This window comes from Colobus angolensis, unplaced genomic scaffold (genome assembly GCF_000951035.1).
Source record: "Colobus angolensis palliatus isolate OR3802 unplaced genomic scaffold, Cang.pa_1.0 Scaffold16, whole genome shotgun sequence".
In the NCBI taxonomy this organism is placed as follows: Eukaryota; Metazoa; Chordata; class Mammalia; order Primates; family Cercopithecidae; genus Colobus; species Colobus angolensis.
In genome coordinates, this window is record NW_012114710.1 from 6,247,382 (window position 1) to 6,273,344 (window position 25,963).

The 25,963-nt window shown below is 36.7% G+C and overlaps 1 protein-coding gene across 1 annotated transcript in view; it reads right to left on the bottom strand.

Annotated features, from left to right (window-relative positions):
* Positions 1 to 25,963, bottom strand: part of NECAB1 (N-terminal EF-hand calcium binding protein 1) — a 170,464-nt gene that overhangs the window by 55,773 nt on the left and 88,728 nt on the right. Inside the window, exon 5 of the mRNA XM_011937068.1 lies at positions 25,308 to 25,405. Within this exon, the coding sequence (XP_011792458.1) occupies positions 25,308 to 25,405 (98 nt within the window). The remainder of the gene's footprint in view (positions 1 to 25,307; positions 25,406 to 25,963) is intronic.

Sequence of the window (25,963 nt, forward strand, 5' to 3'; positions counted from 1 at the left end):
TCCAAACTGAAGCAGAGAGATAAACAATATGAAATAGAAGTGACAAAGAAGAGAACGAGAGTATTTAACTTATACATAAGGAGTTCTAAGACGTCAACAAAGAGAACAGAAAAGAGGCAATCGCTGATAATTTTGCAGTACTAAACAAAGGTGTGACTCTTCAGAGTCAGAAATCACAGCAGATGCCCAGCAGCACAGATGAAATCAGCACCCAGATGCAATATAGTAAAACCTTAGAAAATAATAGAACAATTAAGCTACAATTTTTTTCTTTCTCTCCTTTCTTGAAATCCACAGCTAAAACAATATGTATGAATCCTTGTTCCAACTGCCTATGAACCTGTGGCTCTTAACTGTGCAGTCTTACTCTTCTGTCTTCCACCAGGCACTTAAACTCTAGGGTACAAGTGCTAAATTATCTGCATGGACCCCTTGAACCACTGCACCAACTTGGTTTAAGATAAGTCACAATTGCCCAACACTGCACATTACAACTCTCTGCAAACAAGAGTTTCAGTAATTCTTCATAGACTATATTGGACTTTCCCTGGCTTCTTTTTGAAGTTCCTGTCTCTGTATTTTGCCAAATTGTTTGTTATTATGTTTTCTAATTTTTCCTTATTGATTTATAGGATTTGTTTAAATATTTTTAACACCAGCCCTTGGTAGTTACGTTTTGAAAATTCTCTTGGTTTGTTTGTTTTTTCAATTTGTAAGTGCTGTCTTTTGATATACAACTTAATAAAGTGAAAGTTATGCCATACTATGTTCTAAAGGTATAGTTTATATTTTGTATCTTGTTTAAGAAATCTTTCTTTAGTCATTAAACTATTTTCTTCTATACTAAAACTCTTAAGTCTTTACTCTTCACATGTAAGTCTTAAACTGGGATTGATTTTTGTGTATGGATTCAGAATTTAACTCTTGTTTTCATATAGATAAGTCATTTTTCTAGGACCATTTATTGAACAGTCCAGTATTTCTTTGGCACTGATATGTCATGTCAGCTCTACCACAAGTAAGATTTCTATACATTTTTGCCAGATTCATCATAAATTAGGTTTCTATACATGTTCTAACTATTGTTTGTTTATAGATATACAATGTTTTTATTAGTTGCCTTCTCTGCTAATTTTCTCATTAATTCTTTTGGAAATTTGATTAGAGGTATATTGGACCTTCCCACTCAATCTTCTAGGTCTCTTAACTTCTTCTGTATTTTCTAGATCTTAGTGTAAGTTACATTCTCTGTGGTATCTTCAGTTGTGTCCTCTAGTTCACTAATTCTCTTTTCTACTCTATTTAATGTGCAAAACTAGTTTCCTGATGTTTTCATTTCGATTACTGTATTTTAAAAATGTTATCGGGGGTCAGGCACAGTGGCTCAAGCCTGTAATCCCAGCACTTTGGGAGGCCGAGACGGGTGGATCACGAGGTCAGGAGATCGAGACCATACTGGCTAACTCGGTGAAACCCCGTCTCTACTAAAAAATACAAAAAACTAGCTGGGCGAGGTGACGGGCGCCTGTAGTCACAGCTACTCGGGAGGCTGAGGCATGAGCTTGCAGTGAGCTGTGACCCGGCCACTGCACTCCAGCCTGGGTGACAGAGCGAGACTCTGTCTCAAAAAAAAAAAAAAAAAAGTTGTCAAATTATTTTGTGCTTTCTCAAATTTTTGTCTTTTTTATATCTTGCTCATTTCTCCTATTTTTAATCCCACATATATTTATATAAATACATTAACATACTTATTATTTAGCTAATGATTTCAATATCTAAAGTATTTTAATACTGTCTAAAGTATGTTTTCAGCTTTTTTTTTTTGCTTTCAGTACATATTCCTTGCCAGATTAATCTGTGGAAATTATATCAGATCTAGATTAAGAGAGAATTTGATTTTGCTTTTGCCAGTATCTGGGGGCACCATCATCTTGGAATAATTTTAAATTCTTGGCTTGAGGCTTTCCCCTCCACCCAGGAAGTTTGGATTTGGCCTGCACATTTACATGAGGGCTGACTTGTAGTTATAAATTCTCAGGGCAGACTTCTTTCCCCCTGTGTTTATTTGGTGCCCCGGATCACTAGGGGTAACTTTCCTTTAGAGGAAGAGTAAAGGCTTTTGGGTTCCAAGTTTTTGCAGAAGGTTGTTATCAGAATCCTTACCTTGCAGGGTGCTGGTGGCTATGCTTTCTCTTGCCCCAGTGCTGAAAGTCTTCAAAACTGAAATGTAAGGTCAACGAGTTAAAGCTGCTTCCCTGCACTGCTTATTTCTTTGTGTTCCCTCTTTCACTTAGATTTTGGCCTCTGAGGAGTCTTTGCTTTCTTGCCAGGACTTGGATACATTTCAGAAATGTAAAAATATATTCTATCCATTAGTTTGTCTCAGCAACAGAATTGTTGAAAAAATCTCTTCCCCCAAACTACTATTAAACAGAAGTTGCTAAGTATTTCCTATGGATTCGTTTATTTGGGCTTCCCAAACTTAGCGTAAGAGATAGAGTAATCTGCCTAAGGTCAGATAGCTAACAGGTAAGTTTTGACCTTTTTGTTCATGAGAAAGTAATCATTGATCCATAGAAAAAATTAACAAATAAGAAGCAACTGATTTTAGTAACTACCTTAAAACTCTACTGACTTTTATTATACCAAACCTACAATTACAGACTAAAGTGATTGAAAAGATATGTGACATGCTTTTTTCTGTAGATAAAGGTATATGAAAATTTTAAATTAAAAATATAAATAACTTTCACATTTGAAGTAGCAATGTTATAAATTAGAAAATACAGATTGGCAACATAAAATATTTTTAAAAAATTATTCTAAAATGGGATTGCAGTGGTGGTTGTATAACTCTATAAATTTAATAAAAATATTTAATTGTATATTTACAATTGGTTAATTTTATGGTATATAAATTATAACTCAATAAAGCTATTGAAATATCTATAATATATTGTTTTTTCCGAAACCAACTACATATACATTTTAAATCAGTTATTTGTGCATAAAAATACATGCATCCTTCCATATCAATCGTATTCATATATGATATAATTTTAAACAGCCAAGTAGTATATTTTATTATATTTATAATTTTATAATATTATATTTATAATTCATCAATCCCATATTGTTGAATATAAACTAAAGATAGTTGTCTAATTTTTCTTAATATAAACATTTATATGGTGAATATCCCTTGTATATATACTAAATTATTTCTGAGTTAATGTTCTAGAAATGAAATTACTAGGTAGAATAATACCTAAACTGAACATGTGAGACATATTTTCTTACATTTGCCCTCCTACAGGTAGAAGGTCACCAAATTTGCCCTCCTATAGGTAGTACTAATTTAAAGTCCCATTATCATGTCTAAGAGTCTTCATTTTCCTGTATTTTTGAACAACTGGCATTATTATTTTAAACATTTTTAATTGATAGAAGTATATTTTATTGTCAATTTAATTTATATTTATTTAACTGTTGATAAACTTGAACATTTATAGAAAATAAACTGTAAAATGTGTGTACATGTACATTACATATATAATTTATGTATGTGTTATACACACATGAAGAGAGACAGAGAGCCCCTTTGCATTATTAAGCACAACGTAATTCAGTTGACTCCTTTTCTACATATGTAACTTAATAGTAATGTTTGCTTGTTTGCTTGTTTGTTTGTTTGTTTAGATGGAGTCTCACTCTGTTGCCCAGGCTGGAGTGCACTGGCAGTGGATCTTGGTTCACTGCAACTTCTGCCTCCTGGATTAAAGAGATTCTCCTACCTCAGCCTCTCAAATAGTTGGGACTACAGGCATTTGCCATTGTGCTCGGCTATTTTTGTATTTTTACTAGAGGTGGGGTTTCACCCTGTTGGCCAGGCTGGTCTCATACTCCTGACCTCAAGTGATCCGCCCTTCTCGGCCTCCCAAAGTGCTGGGATTACAGGTGTGAACCAGCACACCCAGCCAGTAGTGATGTTTCATAACAAAACAATCTGAGAAGTTCAAAAAAAAGGCTTCTCTTATTTTTTAAGAGAAAGAATAAAATATGTGGATTAGTACCTATATTATTTATAGAATATTCCTTTGTAAATATAACTGTACAAAGTACATTAAAGAAGGAAATAAAACATCCTTTTGCAGTATAGATTAAAATGCTTCAACAAATACTTATGTAACATTAACACACAAAAAAAATACATAAAGAGAGTGCAAACGAGGTTTTAGCCAAACACTAAATATAGATAGGGTTTGCTAATGAAGGAACATTCTCATTCCTCCATTAAATGTATATAACTACAAGGCACAAGTTAGTGTGAGAGAGTGATATTATTCAATTAATGACAAGAACAGAGTATACATAGTCTGTTGAAGTGAAAAACAAAATTCAGGATGAAATGGTCACAGTATCCAAATTTCACAGGCAATCAGCAAATCCACCAAAGACACAGAGCTAGAAGGAACCACTGAATACAAATTCCTCATTTTCAAAAGGAAGCCCAGATAAACTAAGGAGACTTGCTGAAGACCACACAGCTCTCCTCGGCTAGACTAGAACACAGGTGTTCTTCTCCTGCAGCCTTTTATCAAAAGATCTTTAAAGCACAAAACACGAAGAGCTTTTTGATTGTTCCCAGGTCTGTGTTAAACATGACTGGAGAGAAACAGCGGGTTCAAGTCTCATGAGGCTACAAGGGGCAAAGGCTCTTGATTATAAAACTGTGCCCTTGAGGGCACCGCTGGAAGGAAAGCTTTTCAGAGCTGAAAACCAGCAATTAAAAAAGGAAAGAAAACATCATCTAAATTGCAGCTGAATTTCTATTTAAGCTGAGAGCAGCAAAAAGGCAGCATAATTTCTAAACACCAATTTTTTTTTTTTTTTTTTTTTAACAGAGAGACTTAAATCATATCAGCCTCAGAAGGTTTTTTCTCAAAAAGGCTTTACTGCCTTCAGGAAAAGATTTATCAAAGCCTATGCCGGAATGAATATCTTCAGGCTACCAGTTATTTAATTAGTAACTTTACATTCCTCTTTTATATTTGAGATAGGTTTTCTGTGTTTTATACTGGAGCACTAAAAAATATTAATGTTGAAAGGTAAATTTTAGATTCTAATTTATAACTTCGCTCTGCATCAGTCTATTATTTACCACTGAAATAAAAATGCTCAAATATTTAGAATGATTAAAGGACCTTTATCTTACTGGAAAATCATCAAGAAACTGGTGGAGCAGAACAAATTCAGTTATTATACAAACAACAAAAAGAAATTTCAAGTAGGCACTTTGAGCCTCAGGCTTGGGGTAATATAAAAAATGACAAAGAGTATAAGACAGTGATGAAACCCTGACAGGGATCTTGATTATTTCTCACAAAAGCATTCATTTTAATCAGGGGCTTAGATTTTGCTCCTTTTCCATGGTAACAGATAAAGAATCCTGTACCTGGAAGGTTACAGTGATAGTCTTCATTATGCTCCCAAGAGGCATTGTGTTAACAGTTTAGTGATTGGAAGGGAAAGAACTAATTCTACCCAATTCTGAATAATATTTTTATTACCCTCATAGAGGATAAGATTCTACACTGGGTTATGGGCTTTGCCATTAACTCATACTGTGATTTTAAAAGGCAAGTCTATTAACCCCTTTGTGTTTGTTTTCTCAAATATAAGAAATGGGAACATGGGACTCAGTTTCCATCCTGGAACTGACTAAGTCTGTGTTCACTGGTTCATATAGAGTTGAAGGAGAAGAAAAGAACCATTTTTCCTCTTTGTTCCATTGGTGAAGCATTTCTGTCATGCCTACTCTACTCTTCTCTTGTTACTATCTGGTCTCAAAAGTGATCAATGTGGGAAGATTCAGTGTACACAGAATCATGCTTGTTCTGTTGTGTGTAGCTTGACATTTCACATGACCCTTGAATCATCCCATATTGGTATATAAAGACTAAGGTCAGCTGCTCTACTCCTGAGCAACTACCTATTTTACTAATGAAATGAAAATAATTCTAATAAGGAAAATGCAGCAACACTAAGTTTACTCATAAAGGCAGAGGAAAGTTTCATGCCTTTACAGCACGGTGTTAAACACTAAGATACTCTTCAAGGCTCCCTATTGAGTGCTCATTGTTGGTTTAGTAATGTTTATTATTCTCACTAGTGTATCAGACTGTAGGGAGGAAGGAATGTTTCCTTCCTTCTTACATACTGTCCAGTTAAGGTCCCAGAATATTTCCAGAATATTCTGGGAACTATTATGTTTAGCTTCATGCTGGTGTCAGAAACAAGCACCCATCTGAAAGGAAGCACTGTAAACCTTTCTGAATCAAAGCAAGGTATAATAAACACATACAAAAATCAAATGTACTATATAATATCACATACATCAGGGACAAGATTTGAGCATCAACGTATTTTAAACTATGGCAGAGCTAAACCCAGGCAACTGGTTTTTGGTGCATCACTATTTCTATCTGCACATCTCTCTGTTCCAGAGTTTCTACACTTGCTCCAGCTCAAATAAATTTTGGGTCCCATCTCTTTACTCTTAGGGAGCTTTTAACTACCCTCTGCTAAGTTCTTCAGTAACTAGGACTTTAGATCTTTCTATTCCCAGGGATATTTACTTTTAAAAACTTGTAAATACTAGACTCTTAAAGACTGAAAAGGCCGGGCGCGGTGGCTCAAGCCTGTAATCCCAGCACTTTGGGAGGCCGAGACGGGTGGATCACGAGGTCAGGAGATCGAGACCATCCTGGTCTACACGGTGAAACCCCGTCTCTACTAAAAAGTACAAAAAACTAGCCGGGCGAGATGGCGGGCACCTGTAGTCCCAGCTACTCGGGAGGCTGAGGCAGGAGAATGGCGTAAACCTGGGAGGCGGAGCTTGCAGTGAGCCGAGATCGCGCCACTGCACTCCAGCCTGGGCGACAGAGCGAGACTCCGTCTCAAAAAAAAAAAAAAAAAAGACTGAAAAACCTTTGAGAGTAAGAGAAGTGGATCTTTAAAGGTGAATTTTCATAGATTCTTGAATTTTTGCCCATGTTCCTCAAATCACATCCTGGTATACACTATGGCAGTCACCCCTTGGTGACTTGAATCACCACAGACAGAAACTGTTTTAAGTGTGCTTAACTGCCCATCTCCAGCTGCCACACCTTGGGGATCGGCAGTGTTCATGCTGAAGCCACATTCTCTCCAGTATTCCTTGCCAAGGACTAAGAATGGTGTAAGTCTGGGGGGACTCCTCTTATAAGCAGTCTTTGCCCTTGGGCATCCCATTGGCATAGCCAAAACTTTGTCAGAGGCTCTGCCTGCCTGCCCAACTTCCATTTCTTCCTCCTTTTACATGTGTCAGACCCGCAGGGCTGCCTGAAGCATCTCCCCACTGCTACTGTTCCCTCTCCCCTTTAACTTCCACAGGCATTTCTCCCAACACATCTCTTGCACTTAGCTTCTGCTTTCTAGAGGATTTGAGCAGACACAGTATTCCATAAATACTTGTGCCAGATGAACGAATCTCAGTTGGGATGAGACAAATGAACTATTAGGGAAGGTGAAGAGAGAGCTGAAGAAAGTAGATTGAGTACCTACCATGTACCAGGTGCCTGACTGTGAGAGTGACTCAGTGCAGTTGGGCTAAAAGACTAATTGAGATAATGTATGCACCGTGGTCAACATGTATTATGCTCAATAAATAGTAGCTATCTCTTTCTCAATAATTACACTGAATTAGGTGTGAAAAGGCCAGATGGGTATGAGATACTGGGCATCATGGAAGATGCAATGAACCAGGCAAGAGAAGAAGACAGGGGTCTTGGAACAGGAAGTACAGTCCAAGCAGCAACGAGGCTTCCAACTCCCTTGGAGCTGCTACTTCTGTTGAAGTTTTAGGCCTTCTGGAGACTGTCAGTTCTAGGTGGCCCCAAATATCAAATTTGTTAATTTTTTAGGGTCTTGTGGTTTTACAGGTTCCCATATGGTTAATATAATGTCTAATCTCTGTGAAATGGAACAATATTGATTTAAATACAGAAGTTGAGGCCCGGTGCGGTGGCTCACGCCTGTAATCCCAGGATGTTGGGAGGCTGAGGCAGGCGGATCACAAGGTCAGGAGATCGAGACCATCCTGGCTAACACGGTGAAACTCCATCTCTACTAAAAATATTTTAAAAATCAGCTGGGCATGGTGGCAGACACCTGTAGTCCCAGCTACTCGGGAGGCTGAGGCAGGAGAATGGCACGAACCTGAGAGGCGGAACTTGCAGTGAGCTGAGATCGCACCACTGCACTCCAGCCTGGGCGACAGAGCAAGACTCCATCTCTAAAATAAAATAAAATAAAATAAATACAAAAGTTGTACTACTCCAAGTCTAAAGACAAGGCTATATTTTAAATTTGGATTTGGGGCACTGAGTGGTGGTAGTGATGGAAAAGGGGAGTTGAGACTCGAGAGAGAGCTTTGGGGTGAGCCTTGACTTCCTTCCTATCTGAACTTATTCTCATGGGAGCAGCCAGGCTTGGTAGTTCGTTTTTCCACTATCACTCAAAATGCAGCCTGATAGTGAGGTGTGTAATTATGGACTTTTCTTAACTGTAATTTGATTAAAGAGATGTTCTATATGCAAGGAACAAATTTGAGGTCATATTACCTCCAAAGAAGATACAGGCTAAAAGTAGGAAAACTACTACAGAAAATGACAGAGGATAAAAATCTTATAAAGAGATGATAATTAATCTTATTCTGTAGCAGCAGTAAAACATAAAAAGGAATTATTCTTTAAATTAAATTATTACTCTCAAAGCCATTTAAACCGTCTGCCAACAGTGACTTACAGGAGGCAAGTCCTGATTTCCTTTAGTAAATTAAGCCTACAAATGAAGGCATTCTTCATTCATTTCATGCCAGTACACTTGCCACAAGCATTATCAGCTGAGTCTCCTAGAAGTGTCATTTTTGAAAGGTTAATAAATTCATTTACATTTCCCCAGACCACTAGGGGTCAATTTTCACTTGTCTATGCATATTATTTGACTGCTCTTTGAAATGCAATCAACTTTTCAAATAATTGATAGTTTTTTGTTTTACTTTGTTTTTTAAACATAAGATAGTATTATACATTTCAGGATTGTTGAAGCATGCAATCTGATAGTCTGAAAAAATAATTAGAACATCCATTGCCATAACATATATAATGACATAGCCATCTTAATTTTTTATTGAAACCATTGAGCCAGATGTGTTTCAAAGTTCAGAATTTTTCAGAGTCTAGACAGGTAATACCTAGCATATGTCATGTAATTATACAATATCCATAGTAGGGTCTAGAGCAGTACCCTGTAATGACCATATTGGTAGTTTTGCAGCAAAATTCTTAATATTAAAATAGGTTTTGCTACAAAATGGATTTTGGTGCTAAGTTTACCAAACCACAACAACAACAAAACCAAAACGTTCCATTTTCAGAAGTTTTTGGATTTTGGGATTGCAGATAAGTGGTGGACCTATAGTAAATCTGTGCCCCTCAAGGATCCTCTTAAGGATGTGGAAACAGAAGAGGAAGAGTTGCCAATAATTTGGCTTGAAATTGAAGTAGAAAACTTTTATTGTTGCTTTCCACCTGCTAAGTTCTTTTTAAAATTTTTTTTTTAATTTTATTTTTCTCAGCAAGGCAAGTTACTTCTATAAAGAAGGGTGTGCCCTTACAGATGGAACAACGGTGAGCGCACACTTGGAGAAGGGAAAAGGGGTTCCTATCCCTGATGCACGTGGCCCCTGCTGCTGTGTCGTTCCCCTATTGGCTAGGGTCAGACTGCACAGGCTAAACTAATTCTGACTGGCTAATTTAAAGAGACTGAAGGGGTGAGTGCTTTCGCGGGAGTCAGGGCAGAGCAGGGAGCGGTAATCGGAATGAGTTAGGGTGGAGCAGGTGATTGGAAGCAGTTAGAGTGGAGTAAGTAACCGGAATGAGTCAGGGTGGAGTAGGTAATCAGTATGAGTCAGGGTGGAGTAGGTAATCGAAAAAGATTGCTTTACGAGGAAGTTAAGTTTAAAAGTAGAAGGTAGAGAATTGAACATACTGACATATTCTTTGAAAATAAATTTAGAACTCATCTCTAACAACCCCTCCCTCCCCTTGTACTTCCTTACAGCTTTCTTTTCAAACTTTTTTTTACATGTCTTAGCTTAGTTGTTTTGCTTGATTTTCCAAAAGAAGAAGCTTCTCTGGATAAGGTGGAGGATACTTAAGGGAGGTTTTAATAAGTGCCGTTTTTAAGAGCCTCTGCATCAACTTACGGATGCATGGTATGACACAGCACCTGACAAGAATAAGTACACCTATTATGGCTGCGAGACGAATTCTTAAGACTCATCTACAGAATGTCTCTTAGGCTGCATAAAATACAGACTTTGCATAACACTTGGTCTAAAATGAGTAACTTGGAAGAATTATTTTCCTACTGACATCAGCTCATTGAGCTTTAATTGTGCCTCTGATTTGCATGAGAAAACATAAAAGGGAGTAGAAAGTTAGAATTAAAGGAAGGAAAACAGTCCCTTTCAGCTACTGCCACAGATCTATTGCACAAAATACTTCTCTATGGAATACTTATCCTATGGCCACAGGCCAATTCCACTCAGCACTCACTCTGTTTGAAAAGAGGCCACAAATCTGACTAATTTTCATTTAACTTCATGGGGCAAGGAAGGGGGCTTCACAGAATTTCCTAATCTATTTCTCTTTATCAAATACATAATCACTTTTTCTATCAGCTGAAAAACCTGCAACAAAACGATCAAGAGAGTAGAACATGCTGTTATTATATAATTTGATTGGAGAGCAAAGGCTAATTTTTGTTTCCTATTATATTCCTTTTGGTTACTAGCACAAGGCAACACTCTGAACACGGTAGGTGCTTTCTGTGTCTATTAAACTGAATTGAGGTAGCACCTGCTCTGCACATACATGCCTTTGGTTTGTTTCTTTTTTGCTTTTCAAAAGATTTCTGTGCTTCCTCAGTGTTGAGGCCACTTTTTCTGTTTTCTTTCTCTGGGATTCAGAGGCACTGAGTTCTGCTCCTGGAGTTATTTATAGCTTTGGTAGCTAGGTCTCACATACCTCCTTTGTACTTCCAAGAGTGTTGTAGGAGTATATGTTCTGTCACTGCAGATGATCTGTTTTGATTATATTAACAAGAAGATGGCTGACTAGGTGCTGTGCTTCCCTTTCACTTGTTCCTTTATATTTTTAAGAATTAATTTCTGTTTAGTTTTGATAATTCTGTTATTAACAGGCATTTGTGCCTCTATGCAATCATGTGTGTCTGTGTCCACAAGCAGCAACTTAGCAGCTTAGTCAATCACTCAGGGAAACACATGCATCTCTATGTATTCACCGAACTGAAGTTCTCCCAGAAACAAGCCCCTGTACTTCATTGAACTATTGATTTGTTTTTCATAGATCAGCTGAAACGTATATCCTTAAAATGAAGGGAAGTCTCATGAAGCACTTACACTTACTATCTGTTTTTCTAAAAAAAACCAGGATGTAAACTTCTGACTTAAATTTTTCCCTGAAGGGTCAACATTCCAAATTTTTACTTAGATTATTAGTTAGCTGCTCTGTTGAATTCTCCCCTCTACCTTATAGAAATAAAATATTTTGGTTGTTGTTGTAAGAAAGAATCCATCATATCCATATAAAGCACCAAGCCACATGTTTAGCAATTGTTTCCAATAACAAAGTATGAAACTTGAGAATGACCTTGGAAGTAGAAAGATAACTAGTCCCATGACTATTATGCCTATATTGTGCTTATTATGGTCTACTTGCAGTGCTAGACCCCCTACAAGCATTGTATCATTTTATCCTCCCAACATCTGAAAATGAAAGTAATGAAGGCAAAAAGATTAACGTGGGCATTTGCTAGCAAATAGTAGAGCTAGGAATCAAATCAAGTTTTTCCTAAGTATGAAATTGTTGTTTCCGGAGACATCTCTCATTTATCCCACATATTTTGATTTGTATAGTTTGGGGGGCTGAGAGGTAGTTTTCCATATTTTAATGTATATAAATGACCTATGCAGAACTCAAAGGCAGAATTAACAAGGAAATAAAAATAGTTTTATTCTTCTAATATCATGTATTTCCTTATATATTAAGGAAGAATTGGGCTCTGTTTAGCATAACCATTATTAAAAATATTTATGTGAGAAAAAATGTGTCTGGAACTATTACAAATATATAAGTAAATATGTTATTGGTCCACTTTATATGGTATTTATGCTATATGTGTCTATTTCTCCTCCTTGCTTTTTAGGTTATCAGCATGAAAATCAGCTTCTGTTTCTAAGAAATTCTAAAAATATTACTCACCTATGCCTATCATGTCCTGCCACATTATAATCTTGGTTACAGCTCTCAAAATGTCAGAGCAGATCATGAACTAAAGATGTGTCATAGGCAAAATCACCTAAAAGGCAAGTTCAACATAATGAACCGAAGAAAAAATCCAACCATGACAAAAGTTGATGCTGACCTATAATTTTTTTTTAAATAGCATTCTTTACAAAATACAAAACTGTATGACCACTATGATTAAAACTGCTAATCCCTTTCTTTTCCCCAGACCTCCCCAGCTCGCCATAAAATCCATCTGGCCCATCGCAGGGGGCCCTGATTGCCTCCTGCACTACTGGAATTCAGGCAGGATGGAGATAGACAGCTTTCACCCCATGAGTTGGTGAGTTCAGAAAGAGTATTGTGTTGCTCTGGACAATCAATCATTCCAAATTTTAGAAACAGTCTGGGGATGGGTATTCTGTAAATCTGCTCCCTTTTCACATTCTCCCTAGTCCCTTGGAATGGACACCCATCTGGGCTGTCCATCTGTTCAGAATTGGATTGTGGTCGCCAAGTCCCTCTTCCTTTCCAGGCAATTGATTCATGATCATCAGTGATCTTCAACACATCTCCAGCTCCCCTGGGAGACAATGTATATTTTTAAAAATTTACTGAGTGCTTTAACTAGTAGTTGTCGGTGATACAGCGAGAGAGAAGACACTTCAAGACAGTTGGGGTGACAGACAAGTAAAAAGTAAAAGGAGCTACCATGGGGATGTGTAAGAGGTGGTTTGAAAACACATAATCTCCCCTCTACCCCTACCAACACCCCACTAGGAGGATCAAGAAAGGCTTCCTAGGGGAAGTGACAGTTAATCTAAGTCCTGTAGTATCACCAGGAATATTAGAGGACCAGACAGATGAAGAGCAAGTAGCTAACTGGAGGAGCCCTGAGGAAGGACCTAGGGAGGGCAGAGAGATGTCATCCACAAGGAAAGACCACTATATGGCAAGATCCAGTTGGGAGACAGAGATGGTGAGGAACTCAGAGAAGTGCAAATGGCTGAGTATAGATGGAGAGAAAATCATCTGGTAGGGACTGGCAAGAGGTGGAACTAGAGAGATGGGTAGGGTACCAGATAAGCAGAGAAGGCTCAAATTTGGGTGGACCTGTGTGCTCTGGGCAAAGAGTCTAGACTTTTTCTGAGGTCAATGAGGAGCCAATGTAAAGTTTTAAGGAGGTGAGGGAAAGTCTTAATTTTTGGAAAGATGTCTCATCTTGCAGGATGAAGAATGGTCTGTAGACAACACGGGATGAAAAATAATGACTTCAGTGACTGTGACAAGGAATCCCTGTGCGAGTCAAGGAGACTCTGCCTCATGTGGCCCAGACAGTGGGTTGTGAGGGAAGAAGATGGACGTGAGCAACATTAAGGACAAAATCATTAAGAATAGGTGACTGACTTGATCATAGAGGATAAAGCAAAGAGCATGAGGCAACAAAGATCTAAAGGGGGTACAAATATGACAATTGCCTTTTGAGGGGGGGTTAATAATCATATAGGTCATTTCTTTTTCATTTAAAATATTTCTTTTCTTTTCTTTTTTTTTTTTTTTTTTTTTTTTAGTAGAGACGGGGTTTCACTGTGTTAGCCAGGCCTCGATCTCCTGACCTCGTGATCCACCCACCTCAACCTCCCAAAATGCTGGAATTACAGGCGTGAGCCACCACACCCAGCCTGAAATATTTCTTTACTGTTAAAATATCATTTTGAATATTGTATATGTTACAAAGAAAATTTGATAGATGTGATATTAGTGAGCCAATGTTCTTTATGAAAATGGAAATTATGATGCTATCAATGTTTATTATAGTTATATAGCTATTAATGCTCATATTTGACTGAATGATGAAGAAAATCAAGCACATTTTTCTCCTACAATAGAGAAAAAAACCTATGAGTTAACTCCTCACCCACTTCAATTTTATTTCATTGAAATGCCAATATTCAAAGTAATATAGAAAAACTACATGACCATGTAAGGAAGAGAGTGATAAGCTATGTCTTCTGATGTTCCTGAGAAAACCAAGAAAAATCCTTCAAATATTTTCTGAACATTTTGCATAATTGCCATTTTGCCTGTTGTTATAAACCAAAAATTCTTGGCCTTTATCTGCTATGTTTGGATAAACAAAAAAGTTTATCAAGTATAAAAGTATACTTGAGGCTGGGTGTGGTGGCTCATGCCTATAATCCTAGCAATGTGGGAGGCCAAGGCAGCTTGAGCCCAGGAGTTCGAGACCAGCCTGGACAATATGGTGAAACCCCATCTCTACTAAAAATACAAAAATTAGTCAGGCACAGTGGTGTGCTCCTGTGGTCCCAGCTACTTGGAAGGCTGAGGCAGGAGAATTGCTTGAACCTGGGAAGTGGAGGTTGCAATGAGCTGAGATCCCACCACTGCACTCCAACCTGAGCAGCAGGAGTGAAAGCCTATCTAAAAAATAAAAATAATGAAAAAAAATTCTTGAATGGGAAAGCATTCAGTACTAACAACCTTAACTTTGTGTTTCTTAATTCCTTCTGTGACTGTCAACAACCAAAAAAAGAATCAGATCAAGATTTTATAAAAGGAGAAAAATTCTTAGTTCTATTACATTTTTTTCTATGTGGGAATAGGTAATATTTGTTGAAAATTGTGAAAAACCCTCTAGAATTCATAGAAATACCTAGGATAACATACATATAAATATACACAAAATAGCATAATATGTAGAATAGCTTTTCTTTCAAACAATCAAGATCAGTATTACAAGTAAACATTACCCTCATTTTAGAGGTGACAGCTGGGAAGCAAATAAGTAGATATGAGAGAAGTAAAGCTTTCCTAACTGAGCCTCATGTGACCAACTTTATTTCCATTATTCAAAAACTTCCAATACACCTCTGCTACTTAATGATTAAATGCTAAATTTCTCAGCCAATTTGCCTGTCAGTCTGGACACTCACAGTGTCCAAAATTACTTAAGGCTTCAAACACTCTGTATTCCCCAAATTACTATGAAAATGCATTCTGTTTCTCACACTTTTGTTTCTATTACTCCTTTTCCTTGAAGTGACTTTCATTCTCACTATTTGCCAGCAATCTTTGGCCATAAACCTTTCACTCTTTGAAGTTTATCTTCAATACTGTTTACTCCATGCTAACTTTCCAGATTTACTGGACAAAGTGATGCTTTCCTATTTTCTAGTCTTACCACATGTTGTTTAAACCTTTCTTATGAAATCTATTTAAAGTTTTGGATGGCAGATAGTCCTAAATTACCCATTTTGCTTTATGGTGAGACTCTTGAGGGTATTGTGTTGCAAAACTTAGATTCCTTTCCATTTCCTAGAATGGAATTTCTGCTGAACCAGTGAATAAACTGAGTTGTTTTTCGGGGACATGGATTTTCAGACATTAAAATCTGGAACCCTCTTTGAAAGCTGATAGTTTTAAAATACTTCTTTAAAAACTTGTTTTAGAGTGACCATATTTAATATTAACTCAAACTCAGGCAAATGTATTTTTCATCTTGTTATATATGTTTGGGCTTTATTGATATATATTCATTATATACACATTTGTATGTGTGGCTTAGTTCTAAAGATAAAACATAATTGATTCTCATTCTCTTTCAGAATTTTTACTGTATTAGTCTGTTCTCACACTGCTATGAAGAAATACCCAAGATTACGTCATTTATAAAGAAAAGAGATTTAATTGACTCACAGTTCCACATTGCTGGGGAGGCCTCAGGAAACTTACAATTGTGACAGAAGGCAAGGGACAATCAGGCACCTTCTTCACAGGGTGGCAGGATGGAATGCAAGCAGGGGAAATGCCAGATGCTTATAAAACCATCAGATCTTGTGAGGCACATTCACTGTCACGATGGCAGCATGGGGGAAACAGCCCCTATGATCCCATTCCCTCCACCTGGTCCCATCCTTGACACATGGGGATTATGGGGATTGTAGGGATTACAATTCAAGGGGAGATTTTGGGTGAGGGCACAGCCAAACCATATTAGAAGCATTCAGCTAATATAAGGGATGTATGTCAGAGTTTCAAAAATCAGTTTGATTTCTTTTAATGGGGTAGATATAAATGGAGGAAAAAAACAGATAAAGATTTTCTTCCACCACTCCAGCACACATACACACACACACACTTACACACACAAAGTTAATAGTTGACTACTATGGTAGTTTTAAAGATATATGCACACAAGTGGAGTTTAATTCCCCTCCCATTGAATGTGGGCTGGACTTAATGATTTGCTTCTAGTGAATAGAATATGGCAGAAGTGATCCACCCGCTTCGGCCTCCCAAAGTGCTGGGATTACAGGCATGAGTCACCATACCGGGCCTCTCTCTCTTTACAATCACTTCTCTAGAGAAAGCCAGCTACTATGTCATAGGAGCATCCCTGTGGAGAGGTCCATGTGGTGACAAATAGAAGCCACATAACTGACTCTATTTCCTTGGAATGTGTCAGCAGCCATGTGAGTGAGCTTGAAAGCAATTCCTCAAGGACCTTAAAATGACTACAATCTCAAGATAATCTCTGAATAGGAATCACCCACTTAAGCCATGCTTGGATTCCTGACCCTCAGAAACTTCAGCAGTAGATAACAATTACAACTAACAAATCCTTCAATATATTTTCTGTCTTCGCAGCCATAATTTTTGTCATCTTCTCAAGAAATTGACTAGAAACTCTAATAGCTTCATGCCAAGGAGGACTAGAAAGCAATTCATAGGGATCAACTTAAGATCGCTATCCATGTGTCAGCTGTGACCATGAGGGAGTTAGCTGACCTTTTTTTGTCTTCGTTTCCTATTACACTTACAGCAATAATCACCGAATCTACCCAAAGAAGATAAGGATAAAATACATTTCTAAAATAAAAGTACTTAGCATTGTACCTGGAAACTGGTAATAGCTCCACAGATGTTAGCTATGTTATTACATTATTATTATTATTATTTTGGCTCATAAAATAAAGCTAAGTGGTCTCCCAGATAGACATTTGGTCTTACAGAGTAATAACACACAGCCAGTATTCTGAAACCCAGATGTACAATTGATGAAAACATCTCCTTCCCATACTGTCAGAAACTAGGCTGCTTGTGGTATAATTGGTAGTCCTAAAAAGTGAGTATGATCCATAACAGAAATTCAAACTGAAACCCAAAGAAATTGTGGGAAAGTTTCCCAGAGATCTCAGTCAATTCAATAACCTTGCACGGCTGTTAGGGCTACATTCCATGTGTTATTACACAACTGACAGGTCACAGGATGAATCATTCCAAAGGGATGTCACACAATACCATGTGGCCCGGAGCTCTTTTGTCCTGCAGCCAAGGGGAAGCATCTATAATATATTATTTTGCATATATTCATTTTCTTTTTGAAAGTATATTCTTTTGGATGTATTATTTTGAAAATAAGGACTTTGCCAAAACTAATTAATTCTCAAATAACATTTAGTATTTCTGGTTTGCAATATTTAGTATTTCCTCTTTGTGAATAAAAATGGGAAAGAACAACTTCAACATGATAATAACTGATGCCCATCAGATCTGAGAAACACAAGACAGACCAATTTTTAATCTCTCCCTCTGCACTTTTCCACTTCAGGCAAAAGAAATGAGTCATATCAAATTTAATTCTCGTGACAGAAGGAATCACATGCTGTGCTGTTTATCCCCCATGAATGTCTGCATTAACTTCTCTCCCTTATCTAGCTTTTGGAATTTCAAAGTTCATTTCTTCAGAAATAGGGCTGTATATTCACTCAGGCAACTGTAGTTCGGAACTATATTTTTGGGCAAAATAAACCAGCTTTTCTTTTTAAATAGAACAGTATACTTTGTATTCGTCCTTTCATTAGGCAGAAAATTAACTCCCACTTTCTATTAGGAATATAAATGTTCCCGCTAGCAATCTAAGTAAGATAAATAAAAGAAAATCCCTACAAAGGAAAAAAATGGCTATTTGAAATTATAGGTGCATGAAATAAAATAAAAATAATTTATCACTGTATCTTATTTCTGGTTGGGATGGGGAGGAAGGAATGGTAGGACTGCCTGAAAATAGAAAGCGATCATGAAAAAAATGATTATTAATAGGGACTTCTGTGGCTTTGGGGTACACCGTACACCAGCAGTTGACCTGGGGCCTCTACCTGCCACAGCTCTAGCAATCTGTTAAGTTTTTTTTTTTTTAAGTCCCCTTGATACAAGATTATTTGCAAGATCGCAGTTTGTTATTTATACATTCATTCAAGAAACTGTAAATAAGGTGTAAACCACAGCCCCTCTGGACATGAAAGAGGGCCTCTGATGAAACTAGGCTTCATAGCTGCCTCCTTAAAAAGTCAAAGTAAGATCATTATCTGCAGGCTCTTCTATTCTCTTTTTCCTTTATTAAAATCTCCCATTCTTTGAGGCTCATTTGAGTCTCACCTTCTCCCTGATGTTTTATCTGATTACTCAGTGAGCACTGACCTTTCCCTTTTCTGAACATCAAGTTTATTTCTGGCCTATATTAATGTGCTGCCAATTAATTAAATATATTATTTACTTACTTTTATTGTTTGTGTCTTTTCTGTTAAAAATATGTAAGAATCAGCTAATGTTTCACATGTTTGTATTTATAGAATTTTGCTACTCAAGCTTTTTAAAACTATGTTTGGTTTTGTAGAGAATGATCTTGTCCCTTTAAGACACAAGATTCTAAAGTGTAAGTCATAGTTTATTACTGCCTTGTGGTAATGAAGTAGAATTTGAAATCTTATATAACAACAATAGGTGTAAAGTATAGCTTCAAAGTTCAGATCAAAAAAGTGGGAGAAGATAGTCAGGGCATTAAAGACTATATACAGATCGGTCAGCTTCCCTAAAAGAGAGATTAGGTGGGTTGTTTCTTACAGTGACAGAGGCTCTCGATGTTCAAGGTGTAATATCAGTAAAGGATGATAAATGGCATGCCATGGACAGAACAGCTACTCAAGATGGTAGCTAATCTAGTTACCAAATGTGTATACAAAAATTAATCATTTTCCAATATACCACCAACATTAAGTTAGGAAGTTAGAGAGGGTGGCCATTTATAAAACAACAAAAATATAAAATATATTTGAACAGATTTAACAAGAAATGTTTTGAACCTATATGAGGTATCATAAAAATATTTAATGAGACATAAAAAGAAGCTTGAATAAATGAAAAAATATATTTGTACCTGCATGGGAAGGGAAAATATTACCAAGATGACAATTCTCTCAAAATTACTTTATAAATTTAATGAAAATTCCAATAAAAGTTTTTCCCAGAATTGAAAAAACAATTATAAAACTTATGCAAACATGGCAAACTAAGGGCAAAACTCTGCTAAAGAAGAAGAGTCAGGCCAGGTGCAGTGGCTCTTGCCTATAATCCCAGCACTTTGGAAAGGTGAAGTGGATGGATTACCTGAGCTCAGGAGTTTGAAACCAGCCTGGGCAACATAGTGAAACCCTGTCTCCACCAAAAAAAAAAAAAAAAAAAGAGAGACAGAGGGAAGAACAATCAGAGAAGACCTGCACTTTTACATTTTCAAATATATCTAAGTATACACGAATTAAGATAGTGTGTTAATAATACTTAATACCAGAAAAAACAGTTTACCACAGGAACAGAATAGTGAGTTCTGACACAAAACTGAGTACATTATAAGTATTTAGCAAATACTAAACATGGCATTTTAAGAGTCAATCGAGAAGTAATACAGTTACCTATTTAAAAAAAAAAAATCAATAGGACTCCTATTGGAATGCTTTCGGATCCTTTATAAATTCATTCAGAGCCCAGAAGACCAATATTTTTGCTTACTTCTCTCAAGTACGTAGCCTTTCCTTTGGATATATTTCATTCTAGTAAGTAAAAAGCTAAATATCCATTGTTTGACATGGGCACATAACTTCTCTTACTTTCTAATTAAAGTTCATTTCTCTAATGACAACAAACTATAATAAAAAATATGAACTTCCTTGCCTAGAACTTTGCTTATACACCTTCATCTTTTGATTTCAGGATTTGATTATGATTTCAGCATTTAATTAACATCTGCTTCTGTCTATAATTTCTTTCATATATTCCTCACATATTACACTGAATTCTGGATACCTACTTATTCGTTTGTCAAAAACAAAACTGAAAATATTTCTAACAGAGAAGCTAAAAATCTTTATGTCTTTGCTGAGACACAGCTGAACTCTAAAGACTTTGATTGTTTCAAAGACCAAAGGCACCTAATATCAGAAATGTTTTGTGTCATGATAGAACTTACAGCTGCATGTTTATAGCATGTTAATATGGAACCACATAAACCTTAGATAAAAAAAATTTAAATGAGAATCACTTGGTTTAAATTTCATTATCTTTAGGATATCAATAAATCAACTAGCCACATTGTGACTCAGTTTCCTCATTTTTGAAATGGGTATATTACCTTTTGCCTAAAATTCCTTACTGGGATGTGATGAAGAGTAACTGAAATACTGTATATTAAAGCATGCTGAAAACTCCAAGGTGCTATATGAACGCTAGTTGGCATTGACAGTTATTCCTCATCCTCTTTTTGGTCATAGCCACGGAAGCCCTAGACTGGCAGGAAAGAAGAGTCATTAGGTATTGTTTGGCAACTTGGCTCAACAAAGTCAGATCAGTCACCAAGAGTCTGATGGGGTTGCAGCAATGGCTAGAAAGAACCAGTGATGTGGTTGCCAGGTAGGTACCAATCCAAGTCTTGAGCCTGCCCAGACATTACTATGCACTCTGTCCTCCATCCTCCTAGCATATCCACCTTAGCCACTACTTTGTTGATGATCTTTGCCTGAATTAATCACCTACACCACTGTGTGAACTCTATCAATAACCTCACAGTGGTTTTGTATCACCTTTAAATTATACCCAAAGTCATGCTCACATGAATTAGAAGGGTTAGGGCTCTCATCTCAGTTCTATCTCCTCCTTACCCAGTGAGAGGTGGAGGTTTTCCTGTCCAGGAAGTAGGTACTGTAGAGTCCTTCAGGATAACTAGGGTCTGCTATGAGAGAACATGTTTCTCCTTACTTCATTGAGCAACCTTTCCAGAGGTGTTGAGTTCCCCTTTGCTAGGTGCTGGGCAGAAGTCTGGCCAGGGCTGCATGGAGGAGTCCAAGGTTTGAACCTGACTCAGGGCTTCTCTCCTATTGAACCAAACTTGCAACCTCAAGACACTTCTCTCCTATTTTCCATCCTCCTAGTCTCTACTTCCTCTTCCCTAAACATACTCATTTTGACAGATAATTTCAAGGAAAAAAGAAGATGTCAAATAAACGGTTTAAAAAGTACTTTTTTGTGTGTGGTTGCTCTGACGTCCAAGAATAATTTCTTCATTTTATTTTTAAATACTTAAGGATTGAATACTTAAAGGATTGCAATGAAACTATAATGAATAATTAAAATGCTTGCCTTCTGTAAGCCTACAAGGGTATTTTACTACGCCACATATGGTATCATTTCAGCTTGGATATTTTGCCTGAAACAAGGGAAAATTTTAATAATAAGTCCTACATAAAATTATGGTAATGATGTTTGTCCCAAATAGAAATTCTGTGTCCTATTGCTATTTCATCTTTTTCATAGTAAGACTCGAATAAAATGATTGTGATCTTTAGTGAAAGGAATATGGAGCCCTGGGAGGCCCAGACACTGAACACACAAAAAAATTAGAGAGAGAGGAGAGATGAAAAGATTAAGATAAAGTGATCTGTAGATACTAAAGAGAGAATCAACATAGATCCTGAAGACAGATGTAGGATAGTAAGACAGAGAATGTACTACAGGGTGTGTTTGTTTGAAAAATAACTGTCAGAAGAAAAAATACATACACATTTTAGTTTTGGAAAATTTCACGGCTGCACTCAGTAAGGTAACTAACAAACCCTAAATAATTATTTTGAAAATGCCATTCTTCACTTTAGCTTGTGATAATCTCCTTTTAAGCCCTACTAATAAACAGGGAATCCCATTTGTGTTTATATAACATAGCACATGATGAATTCAGCTGTAGCATCAGAATTCTATATTTGCTTTGAGATCACAAGCACTTCGCATACTAATGCTGCAAGTTAACTTATCACCTCTACCCTGTAGAAAGAAGAAAAACTAATGGACAAAGCTATTTTTTTTTGTGTGTGAAACATTCCAAAGTCAGACAGAGGATTCTGGTTTTAGTTACTTTTGGGACTTTCAAATAGCCATTTGGAATTTGACCTACGGTGTTTTGTTCCAGAATAACAAGCAAAGTAAAATAATCCATGTAGCCCTTGAGGATCTGACAAAAGGCTGGGGTTAAGGGAGAAGGAGGAGGAGGGAAAATAATGACAGATTGTATCTGTCCTGAGTCATCCGGAGTTTAAGGTAGACAGCTAAATCCCATTTTATCCATTCTCTGACACTGCAAACAGAGGTACTGCCTGTCAAGATAGATCACAAAAGGCTTGTATTTCATTTTTCATAAAAGCCTAGAACAATCAGATCTTCCTACAAAGACAGGACTTTTATCTGGGTAGAAATATAGAGAAAAATGCTAGATTTCTCATTCCGAAGGGTCCATGTGCTAGACAGTGTGGAGAAGATGTTTATTCAACAGTGGCTTGAGAAACATCAAAACTCCTGCATTTTATTCATCTTTGAGCTATTACACAAAGGGGCTTTTTCTAATTTTAATTTTGAATATTTCTTTTTTTTTTCCCTTTTTAATTTAAATCAGAGACATATGTTTTTCTTGATTAAACAGTATGATAATATGAATCACAGGCATTTTTAAGGGTCAGTGCCAAGAAAAAGATTTTGTAACTTAAGAAACCAAAACAACAGGTTGACCTCAATTTAAATCCCACAAAACCTCATTGTCTTAATACAAGGAAAACAACATGATTTTAGTGCATATTTCTGAGGAAATAAGGAAGATTATATAACTTGTTTTTTTCTTCCTATTAGAGAAATCTAGAAGCTTGTTAAATTAACTTAGGAGCAATTTTTCTTTTAGGGGCAAAAGTATTTAGCTTTTGGAGTTATATGTGTATTAATTTAACCAATCAATTAATTTAATCCATCAATAAACTTTTTGAGTATGATTTTAATTGTCAGGTCCTGTGCTAGGTTCAGAGTAAACACGGTGAGCCTAAAAACAAAACAAAAACCCCCCAAAACCAAAAAGCAGTCGCTGCCCTTCTGTCTCTTTACAGACAACAAATACAAAACAACAAAAACATTGCACAGTTACTCACTGATTATGATAAATTGCCAGCAAGGAACAGATGAGCTACTCTAATAGAGATGACCTTTTCTTTTTTTCAGATGAAAGTGGTCAGAGAAGACCTTTCTGAGGCCATGGTATTTAAGATGAGACTTGAAGAACGAGAAGAAGCTAGACACACAAAGCAGAGAATTTTTTAATGGCCATTTCTGGAGAGAAGTTTCCAAGGGATAAAGTTATTATACAATTTTCCAAATATTCCTGAAGAGTTCTAAAGAAAATGTATTCTGATTCCACTTTTTACCTGTTTTCCTTTTTTCTCTCTCTCTCTCTCTCTCTTTTTGGAATTTGTTATTTGGATATAGGATACACTAGCCTGGTGCTCCAATTTTCTTACATTTTCTGTTTTCCTGGAAGTTTTAGGGCACTTTCTGAACTTTATTTTCCAAAATTCAGTTGAGTCTTCATTGTTTTCCAAATATCAACATTTCTTACCCGGACTAATGAACTAAACTACTCACTCATCTTTCTGATCCTATTCCTCTATATTATCCACCCCAGTTCCAAGTTAATTCTTGTATGGTCTTTTTGAAAGACTGAATGAGTTATTTTTACTTCTGCTTTAAATATTTGCTGATTTACTTGCACTTAGGATACAGGCCTAAATCCTTAGCTTTGCTGACATCATGAAAGATGTGGGACCTCCCTAGCACTCCAGTTTCATCTCACATCATGCCACTCTTCGGTACTTTATCCTTATTGTCCAGCTTCATTTCCTAGAGTGTCCTGTGACCCTCTTGACTCAGAGCCTCTGCATGTGCTGTTCCCTGTATTTAGGTCTCCTTTGTCCAGCTCTACCAACTTCCTTTATCTATAAGTGTTTAGGTGTCGTCTCACCTCCAGAATGAATTAGATGTCTTGTGCTTCTCATTGAGCTATACTGTAATGCTTAGTGCATTAGTCAGTTCCCTCATTGCTATAAAGAAATATGTGAGGCTGGGTAATTTATAAAGAAAGGAGGTTTAATTGGCTCACAGTTCTGCAAGCTGTACAGGAAGCATAGCGATTTCTGCTTCTGGGGAGGCCTCAGGGAGCTTTCAATCATGGTGGAAGGTAAAGGAGAAGCAAGGCATGTCACAAGGCCAGAAGATGAAGGAGAGGGGCGAGGAGGCGCCACACACTTTTAAACAACCAGATCGCATGATAACTCACTCATTCAGCATCAGGAGAACAGCACTGGGGGAATGGTGATCCATGAGCCAATCACCTCCCACCAGGCCCCACCTCCAACATTGGGGATTACAATTTAATACGGGATTTGGAGAGGGACAAGATTCAAAACATATTACTTAGTTTACACATTTGTATCACCACCAGGCTGACAGCTATTCTAACAGCTCTTTGTATCTTGGTATCTTCAACACAAAGCACAGTCTTTGGCATATAGTGTTTATAATTATGTTGCAAATGAATAACATAGCTCATTTAATATGAAGAAAAATAAACTATCAGTGATAATAAAGAATCTATACTTGAAAATAGGTATGATTTTCAAGAAAATTCTTTTTCAAATAAGATATTTTTATAGAAAATAAACATTAACATTTTCTTACTTTCTTTGTTTTGCCCATTGCCTTCAGGATGGAAAGATTCAGGTCTTCAAGTGCTGCTAGTACATTCTCATACTCGCCCAAGTGCTGAGAAAAATATTCTGAAAAATGAAAATATTGAAATAAATTCATATTTGAGTTTAGGTAACCATAAAACAAAAAACAAATCAACAAATTGTTTACTCCTTAAATGAGTAAAACAAAATGTCAGCTATAAGTAAAAACTGGAAGGTTTCCAAATAAGACTAAACAAGGCGACAATCTGTTCATTTTACTAAGACATCAAGAAAAAAGAACAGGACACCTGAATGATTACCGTTATCCTTGAAGAAATGTTGCTTCCTACCAAAGTAGGAGAAAATGAATCTGGATCTACTGACAAGGATGTTTCGAAAAAAAATTGTTTTTGACAACATAGTATTATAGATCTCACTGGGAGAGTCACTTTAGAAAATAGCTAAGTTACATTTTATTGTTTCTTGGAGGAAACATTTAAGGAAGGTAAGCTTTTTCCAAGGTTAAGAGTCAGTGACGCAAAACGTGAGAGGGTCTTCTGTGGCACCTTCTATGTAACTGTCCCTGTCATAATCTTTCTCTTTTATTTTCAAACAATTTGGGCAGAGGAAAAGTAAAGTCTATCACTTTTTTCAGTTGCTAGG